Below are 17751 nucleotides of genomic sequence, written 5' to 3' on the forward strand. Positions count from 1 at the left end.
GTTGTGCGATTAGCACACATCATACGCGTCTGAGGTAAAATTCACTTGTAAAAAAATAACTAGATTTTTGACCTGTGTCCAACACTGGACACGAAGTTGTCTAACACTGGACACGGGGTTTACAATATTATCAATATTATATATTAATAAATTTAATTCATAAAAGCTTATAATTTTGAAGATATACCGTTTTAAGTATTGTACTTTGCAAGTTGTAGTACAATAATCACAGGTTCGTCAATTTCATTATTAGTTGAGACATATTGATGTAATTGTTTGACGTAGTCATTCCACAAGGCACATGTTACAATAATTTCCCTATTATAAAAAAAATTTTGAAACCAGTTGTACCCATAATGTGATATTATTATAAAAGATAATTAAGAATTAAAATATAAATATACTTGTGATCATGTACTTAACATTCAAGTATATGTATTTGATCATGATGCGGACCATAACACGAATAGGTTTATTTTCAATCACATGTCCTATGATAATTAGATAACAATTAGGATTGTTTTCATATTTTTTAATAACAATTAAGACTCTTGATTTAAGTGACAATTGTAACTTTAAAAAATTAAACATATATAAATAGTGTCATTCCATAAAAAAAAAAACCTTCTCAAGTTGATGGTTAAAAATAAATATAAATTAAGTATTCAGGGCTAAAAAGTGTAAACTATTGATGAATTACAAAAAAATGTAAATTAATGAGACTCTTTCTACTAATTAAAATAAATACTAATATAGTAATTTATATTTGGATAATGATTATTAGGATTTTTAATTCATAGTTAATCTAAGTGATGACATAAGTGAAAGTCAATTTGATAAATTTGAACAATTTGATTAGTTAATAAGTCATTAGTCCAACTGTTTTATAGTATATATTAAGATTAAGATTGTCACCGATGAGTGGACTTCCAAAATGATTATAGACCATCCGATTTACTAATCAATTAATCTAAGCCGCGTGAACTCTTCCTTCTTAGGTGGAAAATTAGTTGCTCTCTAAAACAACATGTAGTCATATCCAAATGCTTTACTTTTAGTTTGTATAATTTACTTCTACACACGTTAATAAATCTGAACAACATAAAAACCATTCTTTTTAGATGGACAGTTAGTTATTAATATATAAAACATGTGCCTTATCTTTTTAATTTGTAAATAAATGTAAAACAACACAATGTAATAGCACAAGTTTCATATCCTGCAAACAAACTAATCGATTCTTTAGGACTTTTGAATTTCATATACTAAAATTCTCTCCATTTTTTCCATAAACATTCACTATATAAACACATGAATACCACATTTAGTTTGCATAATTCTACTCATTATTTATAAGCTTTGAAATATAAACACAGCCCAAACACAATGACTCCAAACAACAAAACAAATGTTACCTTGTCATCCAACAATTTCAAAAAACGAAAACGCGAGGATAACTTGAAAAATTGGAAATGGGAAGAAGTAATCGTGCTTAGTGATTCGGAGGATGAATAAATTGACGATTTGCATTACGATGGTGATGATGATCATGATGACCACACTTCCGAATTGAATTACGATGGTGATGATGATGATTTTCTTTTGTTGGATAACTTCGTGCTCTTGAATGATATTCCTCCTATCGAAAATAATCTTAACCATGTAAGTAACATATATACAATATTAACTCCTAACTTTTATTCAATGTATATTTCAACAAAATAATTGACGTTATATATCGGAGAATTTGCAAGGTGATGATGAATTTGATATGTTCAATGACTTTATAATATTTGTATAATACAGTAATATTTGTTTAAACTTGAATTTAAAATGGAAACATAAAATCATTATAAATTAATTATAAATAGTTATTAGAATTACTAAAAAAAATAGAAACAAATGGTTATAAAATATTATACGGTACATGTTAATGTGTGAAATTTGTAAAAAAAAAAAACTAAAGGATGTAAAAGAAAATAGCTAAATGCATAATAATTACATAAAGATTATAGAAATGGACAAAGTTAAATTAACTGGTGAATGTATTCGAGTTATACTCATAGATCATGAGTTCGATTATCCGGACTAATATGCTCGTGGGGTTTTCTCCACGATTCATGAGCGTTTCTAGGAATACTTCGCTTGCAATGTTAAAACTCATTGCGGGCGAGCCATTTAGATGTATTAGAATAAACAGATAGTGAAAGATAACTAAACTTGATGGAGTCATCCTTAGTTGTACCCCAAATCACATGTGTCCGACTTTCAAGAGCGATGCATATTGAGGCTTTTTGTTTGAGTAACTTATAACTACTTATCTCGTAGTTTATAATATGTCCATCCTCTGATATTAAATACCCACTTATTGTTAAAATAATAATAAATTTAAATTATAGAATTTTTTAGAAAGGAATTTAAATTACAGAATAATAAGCATATTTGTAAGCTTATTAAATTTGAATTTTGATAATTCGATGCAGTGTAACCCGGATTTGTTACACAGTCGGGTTTGAAACCCGGGTTAATTTTTTGACTTTTACAAATTAGGGCCTGGATGAACAAAGCAATTCCATGATTGTTGGCTCTCTAAACTGAAATAAATCTACAGTAAGCTTCTAATTCTACTCTTCTTTTGTCATACACACAAACACGCATATGTACGTATACAATCAGTTAGATTATCTGATTCGTTCTCTCTAAATTACTCTTATTTGACCTAATTTCTCCATTGTTGTTAATACTTTTTTTTTTTTGCAGGATCATTCTTCAAAAAGAAAAATATATATATACATAACAATAATGCAGACAGTTGGTGAACAAAAGTTTCCCCAATTCTATCATTACCCACCTTACTTCACGTATTTTATATTCTACTACTTTGTTATTAGTGTTAGATTTACTGTTATATATATATATACAACATTGTAAGTATTATAAGTAAATTGTGTATTTATTCAATCAATTAGGCTGCAGCCTGTGAGGGAAACTAGAGAGAAACAAATACAGCTATGGAAGGAACTTATTCTCGATTATTGTCGTTCCCACAAGATATTCGTTATCGGGTTGGAACAGGACTTTCCTTTATTCACCAACCCTGCAATTCAAAGTAACTAACTAAAAACTTTCTTCGGTTTTGTTTGCGTTATGGACGTTCTGAACGATTTTACTTGGTTTATATATCATAACTCGTTATTTTGTTGTTCCGCTCAAAGATTTCCAGAAAACGCTCGAAATGGGGGTGGTTTTAATACGATGTCACGGTTATTTGTTTGAAACCTGAAAATGGCTTGCTTAGTGCTGAAATGTGTTTGAATGTGGTAATGCAGGATCTCTGAATTATGAAGCAAGAGAAGCATTTCTGTCTGCTATCGTCTTGGATGGTTTGTGTCTATGTTACCATCTTCATTTCGCTCATACTTGACTGTGATTATAATAGAAAATGATAAGCTAAAGACTTGTTTATTTACATGGTTTACCAATTTGAGTACATCCCTAGCTATGATTATCATCATAGTCTCTGTGAATATGGTCAGGAATCTAGAAAGAAAAGAAAACAGACAGACGTATGGTTCTAATTGTTAGGAGTGATGATTTTAAATTCAGTTTAATGGCAGTGTGAATTAGCGTCTACACTCAACACTTTCTTTTTGCTAGGTTATAAATGGTGATGAAACAACCACTAATTGATCGATTTCTGGCATGTTTTGTTTTCGTTGACAGGACGTGCAGAATGGATGGACAAGAATCATAGGCAATGTCTCATCCTCTGGCATAGGATAAAAGACTGGGCGGACATTATATTAAACTTTGTGAGTAACAAATAAATCCATCTATGAACTAAATGTGACAAACTGGGTGGGTTGGAATACAGGTCAAAACGGGTAATCTTCTATACAGGCTGGGGGCGGGCTACACCCATACAGTCACTTGACTTTTAGCAACTTATAAAAAATTTAAACACCTTGGGTAAGAAGTAGTATAAAGTTTCTTTAATTCAGTTATATCTAATTTTCTAGATAAAATGATTCAGCAAATTATGCACTAAAAGTACTATTTGATTGATTTCTGACCTTTTAGACCCATCAGAGATAAAACATAACCCAGGTTGACTCATCCACATAAACGGGTCAAAGTTGCCATATGTACTACTATTGTTACATTGATCAGAACAGCCACTTTGTTTCCAATAATTGTTGACTTGACTCTTGATTAGGTCAAGGAGAATGGCTTAGAGGACAGTGTAATGACAGTGGAGGAAATACGTACAGGGATTGAATCACGGGGAACAGGTAAATTGTGACTATCTAAAGTATTGCTTTTAAAAGATCTGAAACCACTTGGTGTTTTCATTCTAGTGTTGTTGAATCAGTTTTGTTTTAGCCTGGAAACTTCAATAGCTGTATTGGCTTGTATCAGATATACATGGAATGGACCGTACTGTTCTAATGAGAGCACTTAAACTCTTGGAGAATAAGGGAAAGCTTGCAATCTTCAAGGGGACTTCCGCAGACGATGAAGGTGTAAAGTTTTCTGTTTAACATGATCTGCAAAGACAACTTTTCGGTAAAGATGTTGATATGTTGTGTACTTGATGCATTACATTTTTTTATATCATGATGTGTTGAAAGCTTCAATTTTAGCAAGGATCAAACCCCGGCTTTCCTTGATCATTAATAAGTCGTCCTAAAACCAGTCAAAACTTGTCTTGCTTTTTTTTTTTTTCACTTTCTATTAATGGGCTAGACTGTGTATTTAAACAATGACATTCTGCTGGAATATTTATACTATAATGTCTAATACTATCATTCTAATTCTTTTTTCTAGAAATTACTTGAAAAGTACGTGGTTGTCTTTAGTTATATACCATAATTTGTTGTAACCAGTGTCTATGGCACATGTCCGGTCTGTGACGATGGGTACTGTCGTACTGATTGGTCCTAGGCCATTACAGCCAGTCCTGATCAGGTTCATTTGAGTAACTGCTGATAAATTTCTACTCAGAGGGAAAAATGACATGTAACTTTGGTAACTTGTCAAGGCACATCGATTATAAGTATGCAGTAGGGGTTGAGATGTGCCAGTTTAAACACCAAGTGAGAAGTAGTCCTAACAAACTCAATTTACAATCTTTTCGAAGTTATTGTGCAACTTCTTACATAACTCCATTATCAAGAAAGTTCAAGGATGACTTGTTACTTTATAAACAAAAGTTATCAAAGTTACATGGATAGCTACGAATTAATTATAACTCATTTTGCATTATGATCACAAAAGCTTGGCAAACAAATTACATCATCAGAATAGAGATAACGTTGAAGTACAATGGATTGAAATTGGGATGTAAACCAATATTTAGTTAAAATCCAAATCTGTATACGGATAGAAGCTCAGTTTTATCTCTCATGCCTAACCTTCTTTATCAGGTATTGCTTTTATAAAATGTAATTTGTGAGCATAGATAATGGTATAATATGGGGATAATTTATAAAGCAAACCAACAAAGCAATCAACTTTAGCATAAATAATAGTGACATTCCTATTGCCGTCTTGTAAAACCACCTTTAGCCTTCTTTGATTTAATTCAGGTTTATTGTGCCATTAAACTTGCATGTAGGAGGGCAAATAAAACAAGTAACACGTCACGTACTGCTTAGATTCAGAGCGGTAAAGGTCCTTGTTTATCACATCACCATATAACATGTCCACGCTATGGTCATGATTGGGACATACATTTAGTGAGACTAGATCACTCGACCACCTAGTTGAGAAGTATCTTAAATATATAGAAAGTTTAAGCTTGTTATTAATAGCTTTAGACTGAAAGTATGAATTTCTTAACCAGAATGTGACATGTAAATTCTACCAAGTACCAACAGTCCAACATCCAAGGAAAATTTTGAAGATGGCATAAAAACTTCAGTTTGTTAGCACATAACCTCTTTTTCTTTTTATTGGGAATTTCAAATATGCAAGATCACTAATCTGTGACCTCCTAGGGATGAGCAATATACAACCAAATGATAAAAACCTCATTCTTTATGTATCTTTTGTACTAATTGTATTAAATATATTGGCAGAGGGGTTTTTTGATGCAGAGCAAATTGGACCCAATGTTTTGCATTAAAGTTAAGAAAAGCAAAGTTCTTTAAGACCAGATCATAGGATCTACAAGTTGCAAAGCCAATTTCACAAGTTTTTGAATTATGAGCTTCTCTATAAGCAGTTAAAATATTACAATTCACCTTAATTTTGGCTGGCTAGATGCTAAAGATTGGATCATATCATGAGATTCTACTTTAAGTAAGAAGAGGCAAGTGTATCTAATAAGTACATCACATCTCTAAATCTAACCTTTACGTACTCCTTACTTTCGCTTTAATGCCACATTCTATATCATCCCTATTAGATGTCTCAATTTCGACACGTTTACTTATTGATGGGCAGATATGGTCTTTGTATTATCACTAACATGTCAAATGGGTCGAAAATATGACACGGGTTGGAAGCCACCAAAATTATACTCGTATTGCTTTTAATGCACAAAACCTCCTAAATTATCTTCTCAAGAAAGAATTTTAGACTACACTAGTAGAAATAATATAATTTGTTGACCCTTTATATGACTCTTGCCCAAATGTTACCCAACTTGACATTTTACCCAACCCGGTCTGCCATATAACCACTTCTACAAATGAGTCTTTTGTTGGAAAATGATTATGTTAATTATAAAACGTATGTCCGGAAATAATTTAAGCCTACGGGGTCACACGAAATGACACGGTAACTCTATATTATTAATTAGTATATTAAAGTAATATATTAATTAAATATAATCACGACTTAATTAATTATGGATTTAATTAATTAAAGAGGAGGTGTTGGATTGAAATAAGGAAAAGGAGTTGTTTCCTTATTCCATATGGGAGCCGAAAATCCTAAGGCTTCTAGGCCTTGGGATTACTTGTCCACCAAGTTTTAAACCCTAACTAATTAGTCTATATATAAAGAGCTAATTCTAAGGGTTTTATATTCCTACACACATGAAAATCCTCCTTTTCTCTCTTCTTTGGGATCGCCCGAATATCCTCAATGGGTTTTGGTTTCCATCCGTTCACAAACCACATGATGCATGTATATGAAGTTACATATATTAATTAATGTCTAGTAGCATTAATGAATGTTATAATTTGTTAGTCTACAACAAATTATTTACAGTTCATGGGGTTTTAAATTAAGGGAGTATAATACAAAAGGGTTTGTTGTTCGTGATCGGAGTACTAGCATACGGTATAGGGGTGTTTAGTGTGCGATCGTAGAGGGGTTTTCCTTTATACCCTAATTCATAATAATAATAATATTAATTAATATTATTGGAAGCTTTGCGCAAAAGTACACATATTCTATTCATTACTTTGTTAATTAATAGTATTACATATACGTTTTTATTCCGCTGCGTACTCGTGATTTGTTAAATGTTTATGTTCATATATTGTAACATTTTTTTTTTGTCTTGGAACACCATCATATCCAATTGTGTTTTTATTATAAAGCAAAGATATAGTCATCTAGAAGCTTTAGAATGTTCCTTCTTGTTTTCGTTTTATAATAATAAGAAACTAAGATAGTGTGTCTACATGATCATCATCATGAACATATGGCCAAAATAGATAAAGAAAAGCATAAAGAAACATATTTAGCACAACAAACTAAAGACTGTTCTTTTTGTTGCATTGGAAACAGAGCTTGGAATTCCAAAATGAGATCTTCAAAGGCCATAAAGTTAAGCTTTTTTTGGAATGTTTTAGTTTCTTCTTTTTCTTTTATTTCTTTATCTTTCCGCCCAACCAAACACAGCCCTCATTTGTTAGTTTTGCTACACATCCCTCTTTCCTTACTAACTAAGCAAAAGTGTTTTACCAAATTGTCCTTAATCTCATACACTGGGGTATTTTTGCACCATTTTCCCACGTCATTACGATATGATGTTCTGCAAATGTGGCACTCGGACGTTATCATTGAGTTCAAGACAATTGTTTAGTTTGCAGGGAAACGATTCATACACCACATAAATTACTTTATGCACCGCAGTAACTGTTCTAACATACATTCATAGTCTGCTTTAAAAGTTGTACAATGTGGTGCGTTAAATAACTTATGTAGTGCAGGAATTGCTTTCCTTGATTAAAAAGATACTTAGCTTCTCAAGGGCACTGTTCCATTTCACTTTATGCATCCTAGTCAGATTCTTTAACTTCTATAACAGCATTAATCTTCTTAGATTGTAGTCTTATGATTGGAATAATATCTAGTACTTCTTATATGTCATGTGGGTCCCATTTCTATATTCATTCTATAAAACCTCCTATATTCATGTACACACTACACGGGACTAAATTATCAGTCTTCTGCTTCCTCTCACAAAGTTCTCCCGAAAATTCCCTCTCTTCTATGTAAACTATGATTCTTGGTACTCGTAAGCTATTCATACTTCTTACGTGCATTGGCATATTAGCAGTTGAGCCATATACGGTTTGTGGGAGTAGAAGTTTCGGGATTGAACATAGATTGAGTCATCACATGCTCAAGGAAGTTGTCATGATGGATCCTAAAGCAAAGCAATCATCCGCAGTGGTAAACAAGAAATACCATCATTATCAATCAAGCAAAAGAACGGTTAGAAAAGGGTCAGACCCCATTCATAACCGAGCTTAGTTAAATGTGGCTGACGCATGACGCAAAAACAAACTTGAAAAACATCGCAGAAAGTTCTGTGAATTCATGAATGTTTTAATTTTTTTTCCTTTTCATTAATTATTATGAGGTATTTATAGAGAAAGATGTGCATAATCAGTTTTTGAAGGATGGTCTTGAAAAGGAAACGCTGGATTATATACGAAGAAGTTTGTTTTTTTCTTTAACTCATGTTCGAATGGATGTTTATTGTTTGCTTCTGTAAATTTTCTTATACATGTAGAAGTATTGTTTTTGTATTTAATGATTTAAAAGAAGTAATGTTTAGGCAATTCTACCCCTAAACTTTGATCACCTTATCATGCCTCAAAATTATTTTCTTTGATCGATTTCAGAAGAAAATCACCTGAGAGTATCTGGCGAAAGTAAAAAATCAGAACAATGAACACGTTGGAACCACGTTTATCATTCATGATATGATAATTGACAATAACTGAAATCATTGTGTCTAAGTAAATATATGATGAGCGTATTTACTCCTAAAGATGTAGTATATGGTTTCCCATTAGGTGATTGTAACTAAGAGGACTAATGATACACACATTAGACACCAAAGGGGTTGAAAGTGTAAATATTCTCCTTATATAGAGAGAGTCATTAACCCGGTTAATCTCTACACATACAATACCCTAATTTTCGTGTGTCTCTCCTCTCTAAATTCGTGCAACATACACCTGAATTACTCATCCCATTATTACTCAATCACCTTGTTTTGGGAATCCGAAATCAATGACAACTATATTTAATCTCTTACAGGTTCCACAGGATCATCTGGTGAGTATTATTATTTTAATCAAATCATGTTTATTTCAAAAGAACAAGCTTATATTGAATTGATTAATCCCGTCTACCCATCCGGTACACGGTCTGACCGGTCGAACCGGCTTGTTCGGTCCGGTTATCAAAACGGTGCAAATCATCAAAAACAAAAGGCCAAAAAGGCAATCAAGCTTGTAGGTTTTGGGCCTGTGATAAAACATCCTGAAAGACAGGGGTATCAATAATCAGTTAAGTTTTCTTAAAGTAGGCCCATTATTATTTGGGCTATAATTGCCATGTCAAAACAAAGGCCCAAAGTAGCTGCACTAACTTAAAACCTGTTTAAAACTTTAAAATAACCTAAATCCGAGATCAAAAAGTAATGTTAGCTTTGTGCTGAAAAATTAGGTTTTTCTGCTACAACAACCTAATTTTTTATTTTATTTTGATAATGTAATTTTATTTTTTCGATGCAGAATATAGTTGTGTGCGTGTCAAAACCCCTACGTAAATTTTTAGTATTTTCCATTAACACAAAATTTTTGAGAGAAAATGATCCGTATTGCAGACTTTACCTAAGCTTAGATATTGCCACTTAAAAAAAAAGTTACAAATTAAACCTTTGAATTTGATAAACATACATACCCCTGAATTTTACATAACCTTCTCTGAATTTTACATAACCTCCTTTGAATTTAACATAATCCCCCTTGCTTTACCTAAAATAGGTAATGCATGCTTTACCTAACAAAACAGAAACTTAATTTTAAATTGAAAAAGTATGGACCATTGATTGAATTTAATAACTTATTTTTCACTATTAGATCATATTAATGACATCAATCAAAGAATTGATTAATAACACTTTTAGTCCTTTTACTTTTAGTTTAATAAATAGTTTAATTGAATACTACTCAATAATTTTGTTAGTTATATTTTTATAATAATGGTACTCTGTATTTCTTAATGTTATAACTTATAAATAAATAAAATCATTTGTATAGTATATTATGTTTTCATGGTAAGAACTTTTGACAAAATTTTCATTTAAAATTGATTGATAAATTTTATTTATTTGTTGATAATCTACACCATCTGTTTCAGTAACTTTTTTTTTTTTGCAAAGAATCTTAACTGTATTATTTTTCATTGTTTTTGAATGTTTATTCATAATAAAACATTAAAAGTATGACATTATTACGAAAAATTTCAATTACATTTTTCTTTCATTCTCAATGGTTTTATTTCAATGACACTACAAATTTTTTTCAACTATCTTTTTATTACATGGTTCTTTGATGTGATTGCTTGAATGCATGGATTAATATAACACCTTAGATTTTTTTATTATTATGAGTAGAAATTATATAGTTATAAAGTTAGTGTTAATAAAGATATCTATTTTAATATTTCATAACTTTTTTTTTAACATAATGGTAAACAACACTTACTAGGATATATGTACTCTATGTATATATTTTAGTTTTATGGTTGTAAACATTATGTGTTAGCATTTTTACTTGACAATAAACATATGGTATTGTAAGTATGCTTCAAAAGTTTTTTATTTAGATGTTAATTATTTTCATATATTTGCACTTGTGTGCATGATTTGTAACGTCAGTCTAGTATACAAGTAGATTGCCTGCTTTGTTTTGATTAATAAAATTCTAACCAGGAGTGACGGGATTTTACCGAAAAAAAGTTTTATAATGTACTAATCTCGCGTATTACGTGAGTAATAAGCTAGTTTATAACAATACGTAGTTTATTTGATTTAGTTACCAACGGGAACCTTAGCTTGTCAAAGTAAAAACTCAAAGCTTTTGAAGAAAACTAATTTATAATTTCTTATAAATAGAAAAGAAAATAAAAAGAATCAAAACAAGCCGAAATTAGAAGAAAAAAGGTCGGCTAACGGATCACATTTGAAAAGACATTTTTGGCTAATGACCACAAATTACTGAATTAGTGGGGAAGAAATAACAAAGTATCTTGAATGAAATATTTTGTATAGATTTGGGACATGCAAGTAATGTCAATTCCACATAAATTAATAGAGAATCGCATGAGATGTCTACAGTTTTATAACAGTTGGATACTCATGGATACGAGATAGGAACCGGCACGGTATCTTTGGAATTTAGCAAGACAAATAATTTATACTCATATTTTTGTAGGGTTTTGATATTCGATGGTTTTGGTGTTAAAGCAATGGATGCATGAATTCTTCTCTAATAAATTCAATTGACTAAATTAAAATGTTTCTATACAGCAATTGTTAATTCGTTATTTAAGCTAGCTCTGGAGGATATAGTAGTCATTCAATACGAATACAATTAGCATTCCTCATTTTTTAAAATTTTTTTAAAGTTAGAAGATTTTGAAAAGGTGATAACTCTTTATAAGTATATAAAATTATAGATATAGATATAAGTAAAAAATATATAAAAGAAAAAAATAAATAAACCAATCGAGTCTAATATCATCTTTTATAATGTATGAAAAGATGAGATGTAAACTTTGTTTTTTTTTTAAAAAGTAATTATTATTCAGATCAAAAACGTCGCCACACCCAAGTTGGGCGTGAACAACACGGGTACAACTATTTACATATCAATATTGAATTGACTACAATCTTACTAACTTATAATATGTTTTTTAGCTCTATACTTGTACCAAAGAAAACTAGTAGCCTTAATATTTTGGTAAATTTTCTTCACGTTAGACGAGTCTTCATTAAATCTTCTATCATTCCTTGCTTGCATTTAGCCACTAGAATAATTCTTTTGAAGACCTTTTTAGTAGTTTTGCCAAGCTTCATCAAGTCTTCAATGCATAAAATATCTTAGTTATACCCTGAAGTTGCACCATAAAAACTCGTGTCTTGAAAGGATGAATATCAAACTTTTGGCTTCTGTTTTCAAAAAGTAAAACATTTTCTACTTGATCAAGCTACAGCTTATAGAACTTTTGTTGGGAGTAGGATATATTATTTACATGATATGTATTTCAAATATATTTATCATATTATTAAAAATTGTAAAGCTTGATAAGAACCTAAATTATTTCATTTTTATCAAAACTTGATTATAAGATATAAAAGAGTTAAAAAGATTTACAATAAAAATATAAAAAGATGTTTCATATCAATCCAAATACATGTTATCAAAATACAAAATCGATATAATATTATTTTGATAACATTTTATATATTTATTTATTTATTTTGAGAGGTATAACATTTCATTATACTGTATATTTATTTAACTGTCATTGAAAAGAGTTTTTGAATTATATACACTGCCCATATCCCCACCATTGTTTTTTTATCTCGACCACAGTCGCTGTAAATAGTGTGTGCCCCTGTGTGTAATGGCAAAATATGACAAAGTAATAACGGAACCCCTGTCAGTAATCGCTGCAAATAGTTGGATATAGACAAAACACCACTATTTACAGCGATAATCGCTGCAAATAGTATGATTGAATTACCAAAAGTGTAGTCTGGTCGGGACATCAGGCGCCTTATATATAATACTAGTTATCTATTAGAAAAATGAAATAAGTTGGGCGTGGTGTGTGGATGGTGACAGAAATGTCAGAGAGTCCTTTCATCTCTTATTACTAGTTAAAGCCATTTTTTGCTCTTGTTTTTTCAGCTAATTTCTTGGCTTTAATTATGCACCCTACCCACTTCTTTTTTTTCTCACATTGCTATTGCTAGGCATGCACAGTAATATTTATGCATGTAATAACTTTTTTATATTAATTAGTATTAATTAGTGTCAATGGGTTCGGGTTGGCAGGTTCAGGTTAACGGGTTGGTGGGTTGAAAAACTCTGACCCTAACCCAACCCACTAAAAGTTTCAGGTCAGAAATTTCAACCCTGACCCACAACCCGCCAACCCATGTGACCCGAGAAGCAAATATATATAAATATTAAATGGAATAAATCAACCAATATAAAGCTTTATCATTGATGGTGTAAGCCGAAAACGAATGGTACAAAAAAGAAAAAAATACGAGGGTATTGTTAATACTTGGCACAAAGTTAACAAACTTACCGCTTCATCCTACATCACTTATCATCTCACAGAATTTTGAATCCTCCTTTTATTTCGTATTTAAAGTTACTTTATGTTAGAAATATAAAAAATGAGAATAAGACGTATGAATTAGTGTAACGTGGAGTATGAACTATTATATATAATTCAATTATTTTAAAGATATTGGGTTGGCGGGTCGACCTGACAACCCAACAACCCAACCCGGACCCAACCCAAAAAAAATCAGGTTGGTGGGTTGACGGGTTGGTGGGTCAAAAATACTCAACCCTAACCTGATTTTTTTCGGGTTGAATTTCGGGTTGGGTCGAAATTGACAGCCTTAAGAAATTTAATTTTGATGGCCGAAAATCCATTATGTTACAGAGTTGTAAAAATATATATAGTGTATGTAATTATTTAAATCCAATATACTAACAACATTGATGATACTCATGGTAGTTTGAACTATGGACATTCTCTTTGCTTAACATGAAGAATATATTAATGATCATGAAATTAATATTAATATAAAATAATATTTGATTATTTTCTTTCCAAACTAACCGTATGGTCGTATGGAAAATCTTTATATAGTAACTAATAATCAATAAAATTTTAGATATTATAAAAAAAACACATGTACCGTCTTGGTAGCTAGAGGGAACACCGTATAAAACTCATACTGATGACTCATCATTTTCACACATGGATCATAATATTTAATTTCTCATCATGTCTTTAGCAAGATTTAAATTTGCGACTTGCAATATATCTATGGATTCATGTAGTCACATGATGATGATCGATTGGTAATTTTAGTTATACATGTTATTTAAAAAAATGAGATTTTTGAATAAAGATTAAAAAGAACATGTATTGCTCAAAAACGTCACTTGTCAATTAAATAATGTTGTGAACCTGTTTTGATATATTGGTAGATGTTGTTTATTTATTTGTCGATATGAGATTAACTCATTTGATAAAGTTTTTTGACTTTTGAGATAGATATCAACATTCAATCCTTGATAATATGAGTAGTTTAATATTATTGATGTTAAAATAAAAAAATAAAAAATTTCTCTAAATTATATATTTTCTATTTAAAATTGAATAATTCGTGACGTTTTTGTTTATCAATGAGCATTAATACGTACTTTGACCATAAGTAGTCAAGATAAATGATGTCCACAAGTCGATAACGAGTTGCTTCATTATTATTTTTGCAGTAAATGTTGTATCATTATCATTATAAGGTCATTTTTACATATCATATATATAACACATGCGACATAATGATCAATAATGACAATATAAGAAGACGTGTAAATTGCTAGATTTTGATAAATGACACTATCCTCATTTTAGGAGGATAAGCACGTTAGTAATCACTATGTCATTTTGTCAAGTTTATGGGTGTTAACGATCTCTGACAGGGAAGAAAAGGGCACCCAGCTAGTTAATATATATCGTTCTAGTCATAAAGCAATATATATTTACACCTTGTTGTTACCATTTAACTTTGATGACATATGTTAACAGTCAACTACAAGTCTACAACATTGTAAAAAAATAAAATTTTTTTTTTTTTTTTTCACTCAAATAAATTAAACTTCAAAAGAACCACGGACGTAATGTAGTCCAAAATATATAGCTAGGATGTCAAGATGTGGGTAGGGTGTTGAAATGTCAAAACGATGTGGTAAATGACGATGTGGACCAGACGATTATTAAATATGGCTGTGTGCAACAACTACTGTTGTGCAATAGTAATACGGAATAGTAATAAGTTATAATAAAGGGTTAAGTGCAAAAATCGTCCTTGTGGTTTATAAGTTTTGCGATTTTTATTCCTTCGATAACTTTTTGGCCAAAATCATCGATGTGGTATGCATTTCGTCCCTACTTCTATTAAGTTCCCCCATGTGCAAGTCACGTGATGGGCATTTTCGTCATTTCACTCCACTTCTTTAGAATCGTCCCTGTGGTTTGTTCATTTTGCAATTTTCATCCCTGTTATTTATTTTTTTGAATTTAAACATTTGTATAACGTGTCAAAACCCGACCCGGCCTAGCCCAACCCGAAACCCAACTATGCAACAAAATCAAACCAGTGATCCCCCCGTTACCTTATCGGGCGGTTTGGCTCGGGAGGGCCTAGGATGGGTCTCGGGTTTTCACGTCATATGTTAATCCATAGGTTGATGTTGTATGACAAACAAAAGTATCAGAAATGGGTTGTTGATAAAAGATGTTCTTGATACTTTTCCTGACTTCGAAAAAAAATTTTGGCGACCACTCATTTCTGCTACATTGTTATTTAGGTATTTCCAGTACTGATGTTAACAAGCATCCTTTTTTGATAAAGCGAACCATTACTCTGCTTCTTTAAATGGAACTTATTGTTTATACATATCATTACATTCGCAAATATATATGTATATAAATAAAAGATTATGTAGACAATGTATTTGATTAAATATCTGAATTTTTTTTTTAAAAAAAAATTAACTACAGGGATGAAGATTGTAAAAAGAACAAACCACGGGGATGATTTTAGAGAAGTGGGAGAAAAAATGAAGTGAAATTACGAAAATACTCCTCACGTGACTTGCACATGGAGGGATTTAACAGAAGTAGGAACGAAGTGCAAACCACAAAAATGATTTTGGCTAAAAAGTTATCGGAGAATGAAAACTGCAAATTTGACAAACCACATGGATGATTTTTGTACTTAACCCTATAATAAGTTTATTAGTAATACAAATAATGATTTCTTTATCAAACTGTACAACATTTATAGCATTCTATACAAGTCAGTAAGACATATGTGTGGTAAATATATCAATTGTTTTGGTATGAATATCACTTCCCTTTAATAATGGGGTTAACCATCGATTTTAACTTTTAAGTAGCAAGGAAATGTTGTTTTGTAATTAGAAGACGAAAAAATATTAGCTGAACTAATCAAAATATTTCTCATCATTGTTTATAAAATTTTAAATCATTAGAGTTTACCGGCAAGTTTTGCATTTTCTCTAAGTTGAGTATTTTAGACTTTGAGAAAGACACCCCAAAATAGAATAAAAGGGCTATGTTAGTTTAAGTGGTTTGCTTCTTTAATCCGTTTATAGCCACCAATAAAGGGGAAAAGAACGGAATATATTTAACATCTAATTAACAAATACATAAATATGGTTTAGCAAACTTAAAGCAAACCTGCCGCCAATATGTACCTAACTACACATATATCAGCCTGGATTATAATAATATAAACTTCTAACCACAATCTATGTTGCATTATCATTGTGATAAAAAGATTATAAATCATCAGGATTAACAGGGAATAACAATATCAATTGTTTTCGTTGCTCATTTACAGTTTTGCATGTTGTTATCTTCTTCTTAAAGTAATATTTATATATATATATATATATATATATTTGTATCATAAACTTAATACTAGCTAAATTTCGTTCGTATTCTAAAATAAACAAATGTACACTCTCCCTTTAATTTTTTTCCACAATTTAAACAAATTAAGACATATCACGTGAACTTGCGTCAGCTTCAAAAACACTACAAAGTGAATATCGGTGGTTTAGCCTCCATTGTGAAGATTTTTCTCATGTCTCACTTTCTAAATTGGACGAGTTTATCAACTCTTTTTGCTTACCTCACAGTTCAAGTCTTAAGATGTATCTAAGATCGTTGTTCCATACTTCCATATGTTGATCTCCTAGATATTGCAATCGACTTTGTAACCCTATTTAACATTTAGTATTTTGCTGGAAGTCTGTTTATTTTTATAATATATATGTTAGCCGTTCTAATATTAAAGAGTTTCCCGGCGCGGGGTCTTTTAAAACAAATTTTTTGTCCATATGATAAGGAGCATTTGATTATTTGCTTTTAGATATTCTCAAGCATATGTCTATGTGTAGAGTAAATATTCTTTTTCAAACTTCAATTGTAGAATAGTAACTAATCTATACATATATCCAAATCCGGATGTCTAATCCACTATTTATCTATAATTTATTAAAAATAATTAACATACATAAATTCAAAAAGTAAACAATTTATGATATTGGAGAGATAAAAAAAAAGCGGGTGTATATATACACGCAATTCCTTAAGATCCACTTTATTATCCAAAGTGCTTTTCATTTTCATCACATATATATAAAG

General features: G+C 30.8%; 1 protein-coding gene across 2 annotated transcripts; it reads left to right on the top strand.

Moving 5' to 3' along the window:
• Nucleotides 1-2494: 2494 nt before the first annotated feature.
• LOC122578931 (vacuolar protein sorting-associated protein 25) lies at nucleotides 2495-4646 on the top strand. 2 transcript variants are annotated; one of them, XM_043750986.1, is made up of 7 exons: nucleotides 2495-2610; nucleotides 2761-2861; nucleotides 2970-3109; nucleotides 3330-3383; nucleotides 3724-3812; nucleotides 4217-4292; nucleotides 4420-4646. In XM_043750986.1, the coding sequence occupies exons 2-7, from the start codon at nucleotides 2803-2805 to the stop codon at nucleotides 4539-4541; spliced, it is 540 nt and encodes a 179-aa protein (XP_043606921.1). In that variant the 5' UTR covers nucleotides 2495-2610; nucleotides 2761-2802; the 3' UTR covers nucleotides 4542-4646. The 2 variants fall into 2 exon arrangements, with proteins under 2 accessions (XP_043606921.1, XP_043606931.1); XM_043750996.1 differs by having other exon boundaries at nucleotides 2570-2660.
• The last annotated feature ends 13105 nt before the right edge of the window (nucleotides 4647-17751 follow it).

Source organism: Erigeron canadensis, chromosome 1 (genome assembly GCF_010389155.1).
Source record: "Erigeron canadensis isolate Cc75 chromosome 1, C_canadensis_v1, whole genome shotgun sequence".
Taxonomy (NCBI): domain Eukaryota; kingdom Viridiplantae; phylum Streptophyta; class Magnoliopsida; order Asterales; family Asteraceae; genus Erigeron; species Erigeron canadensis.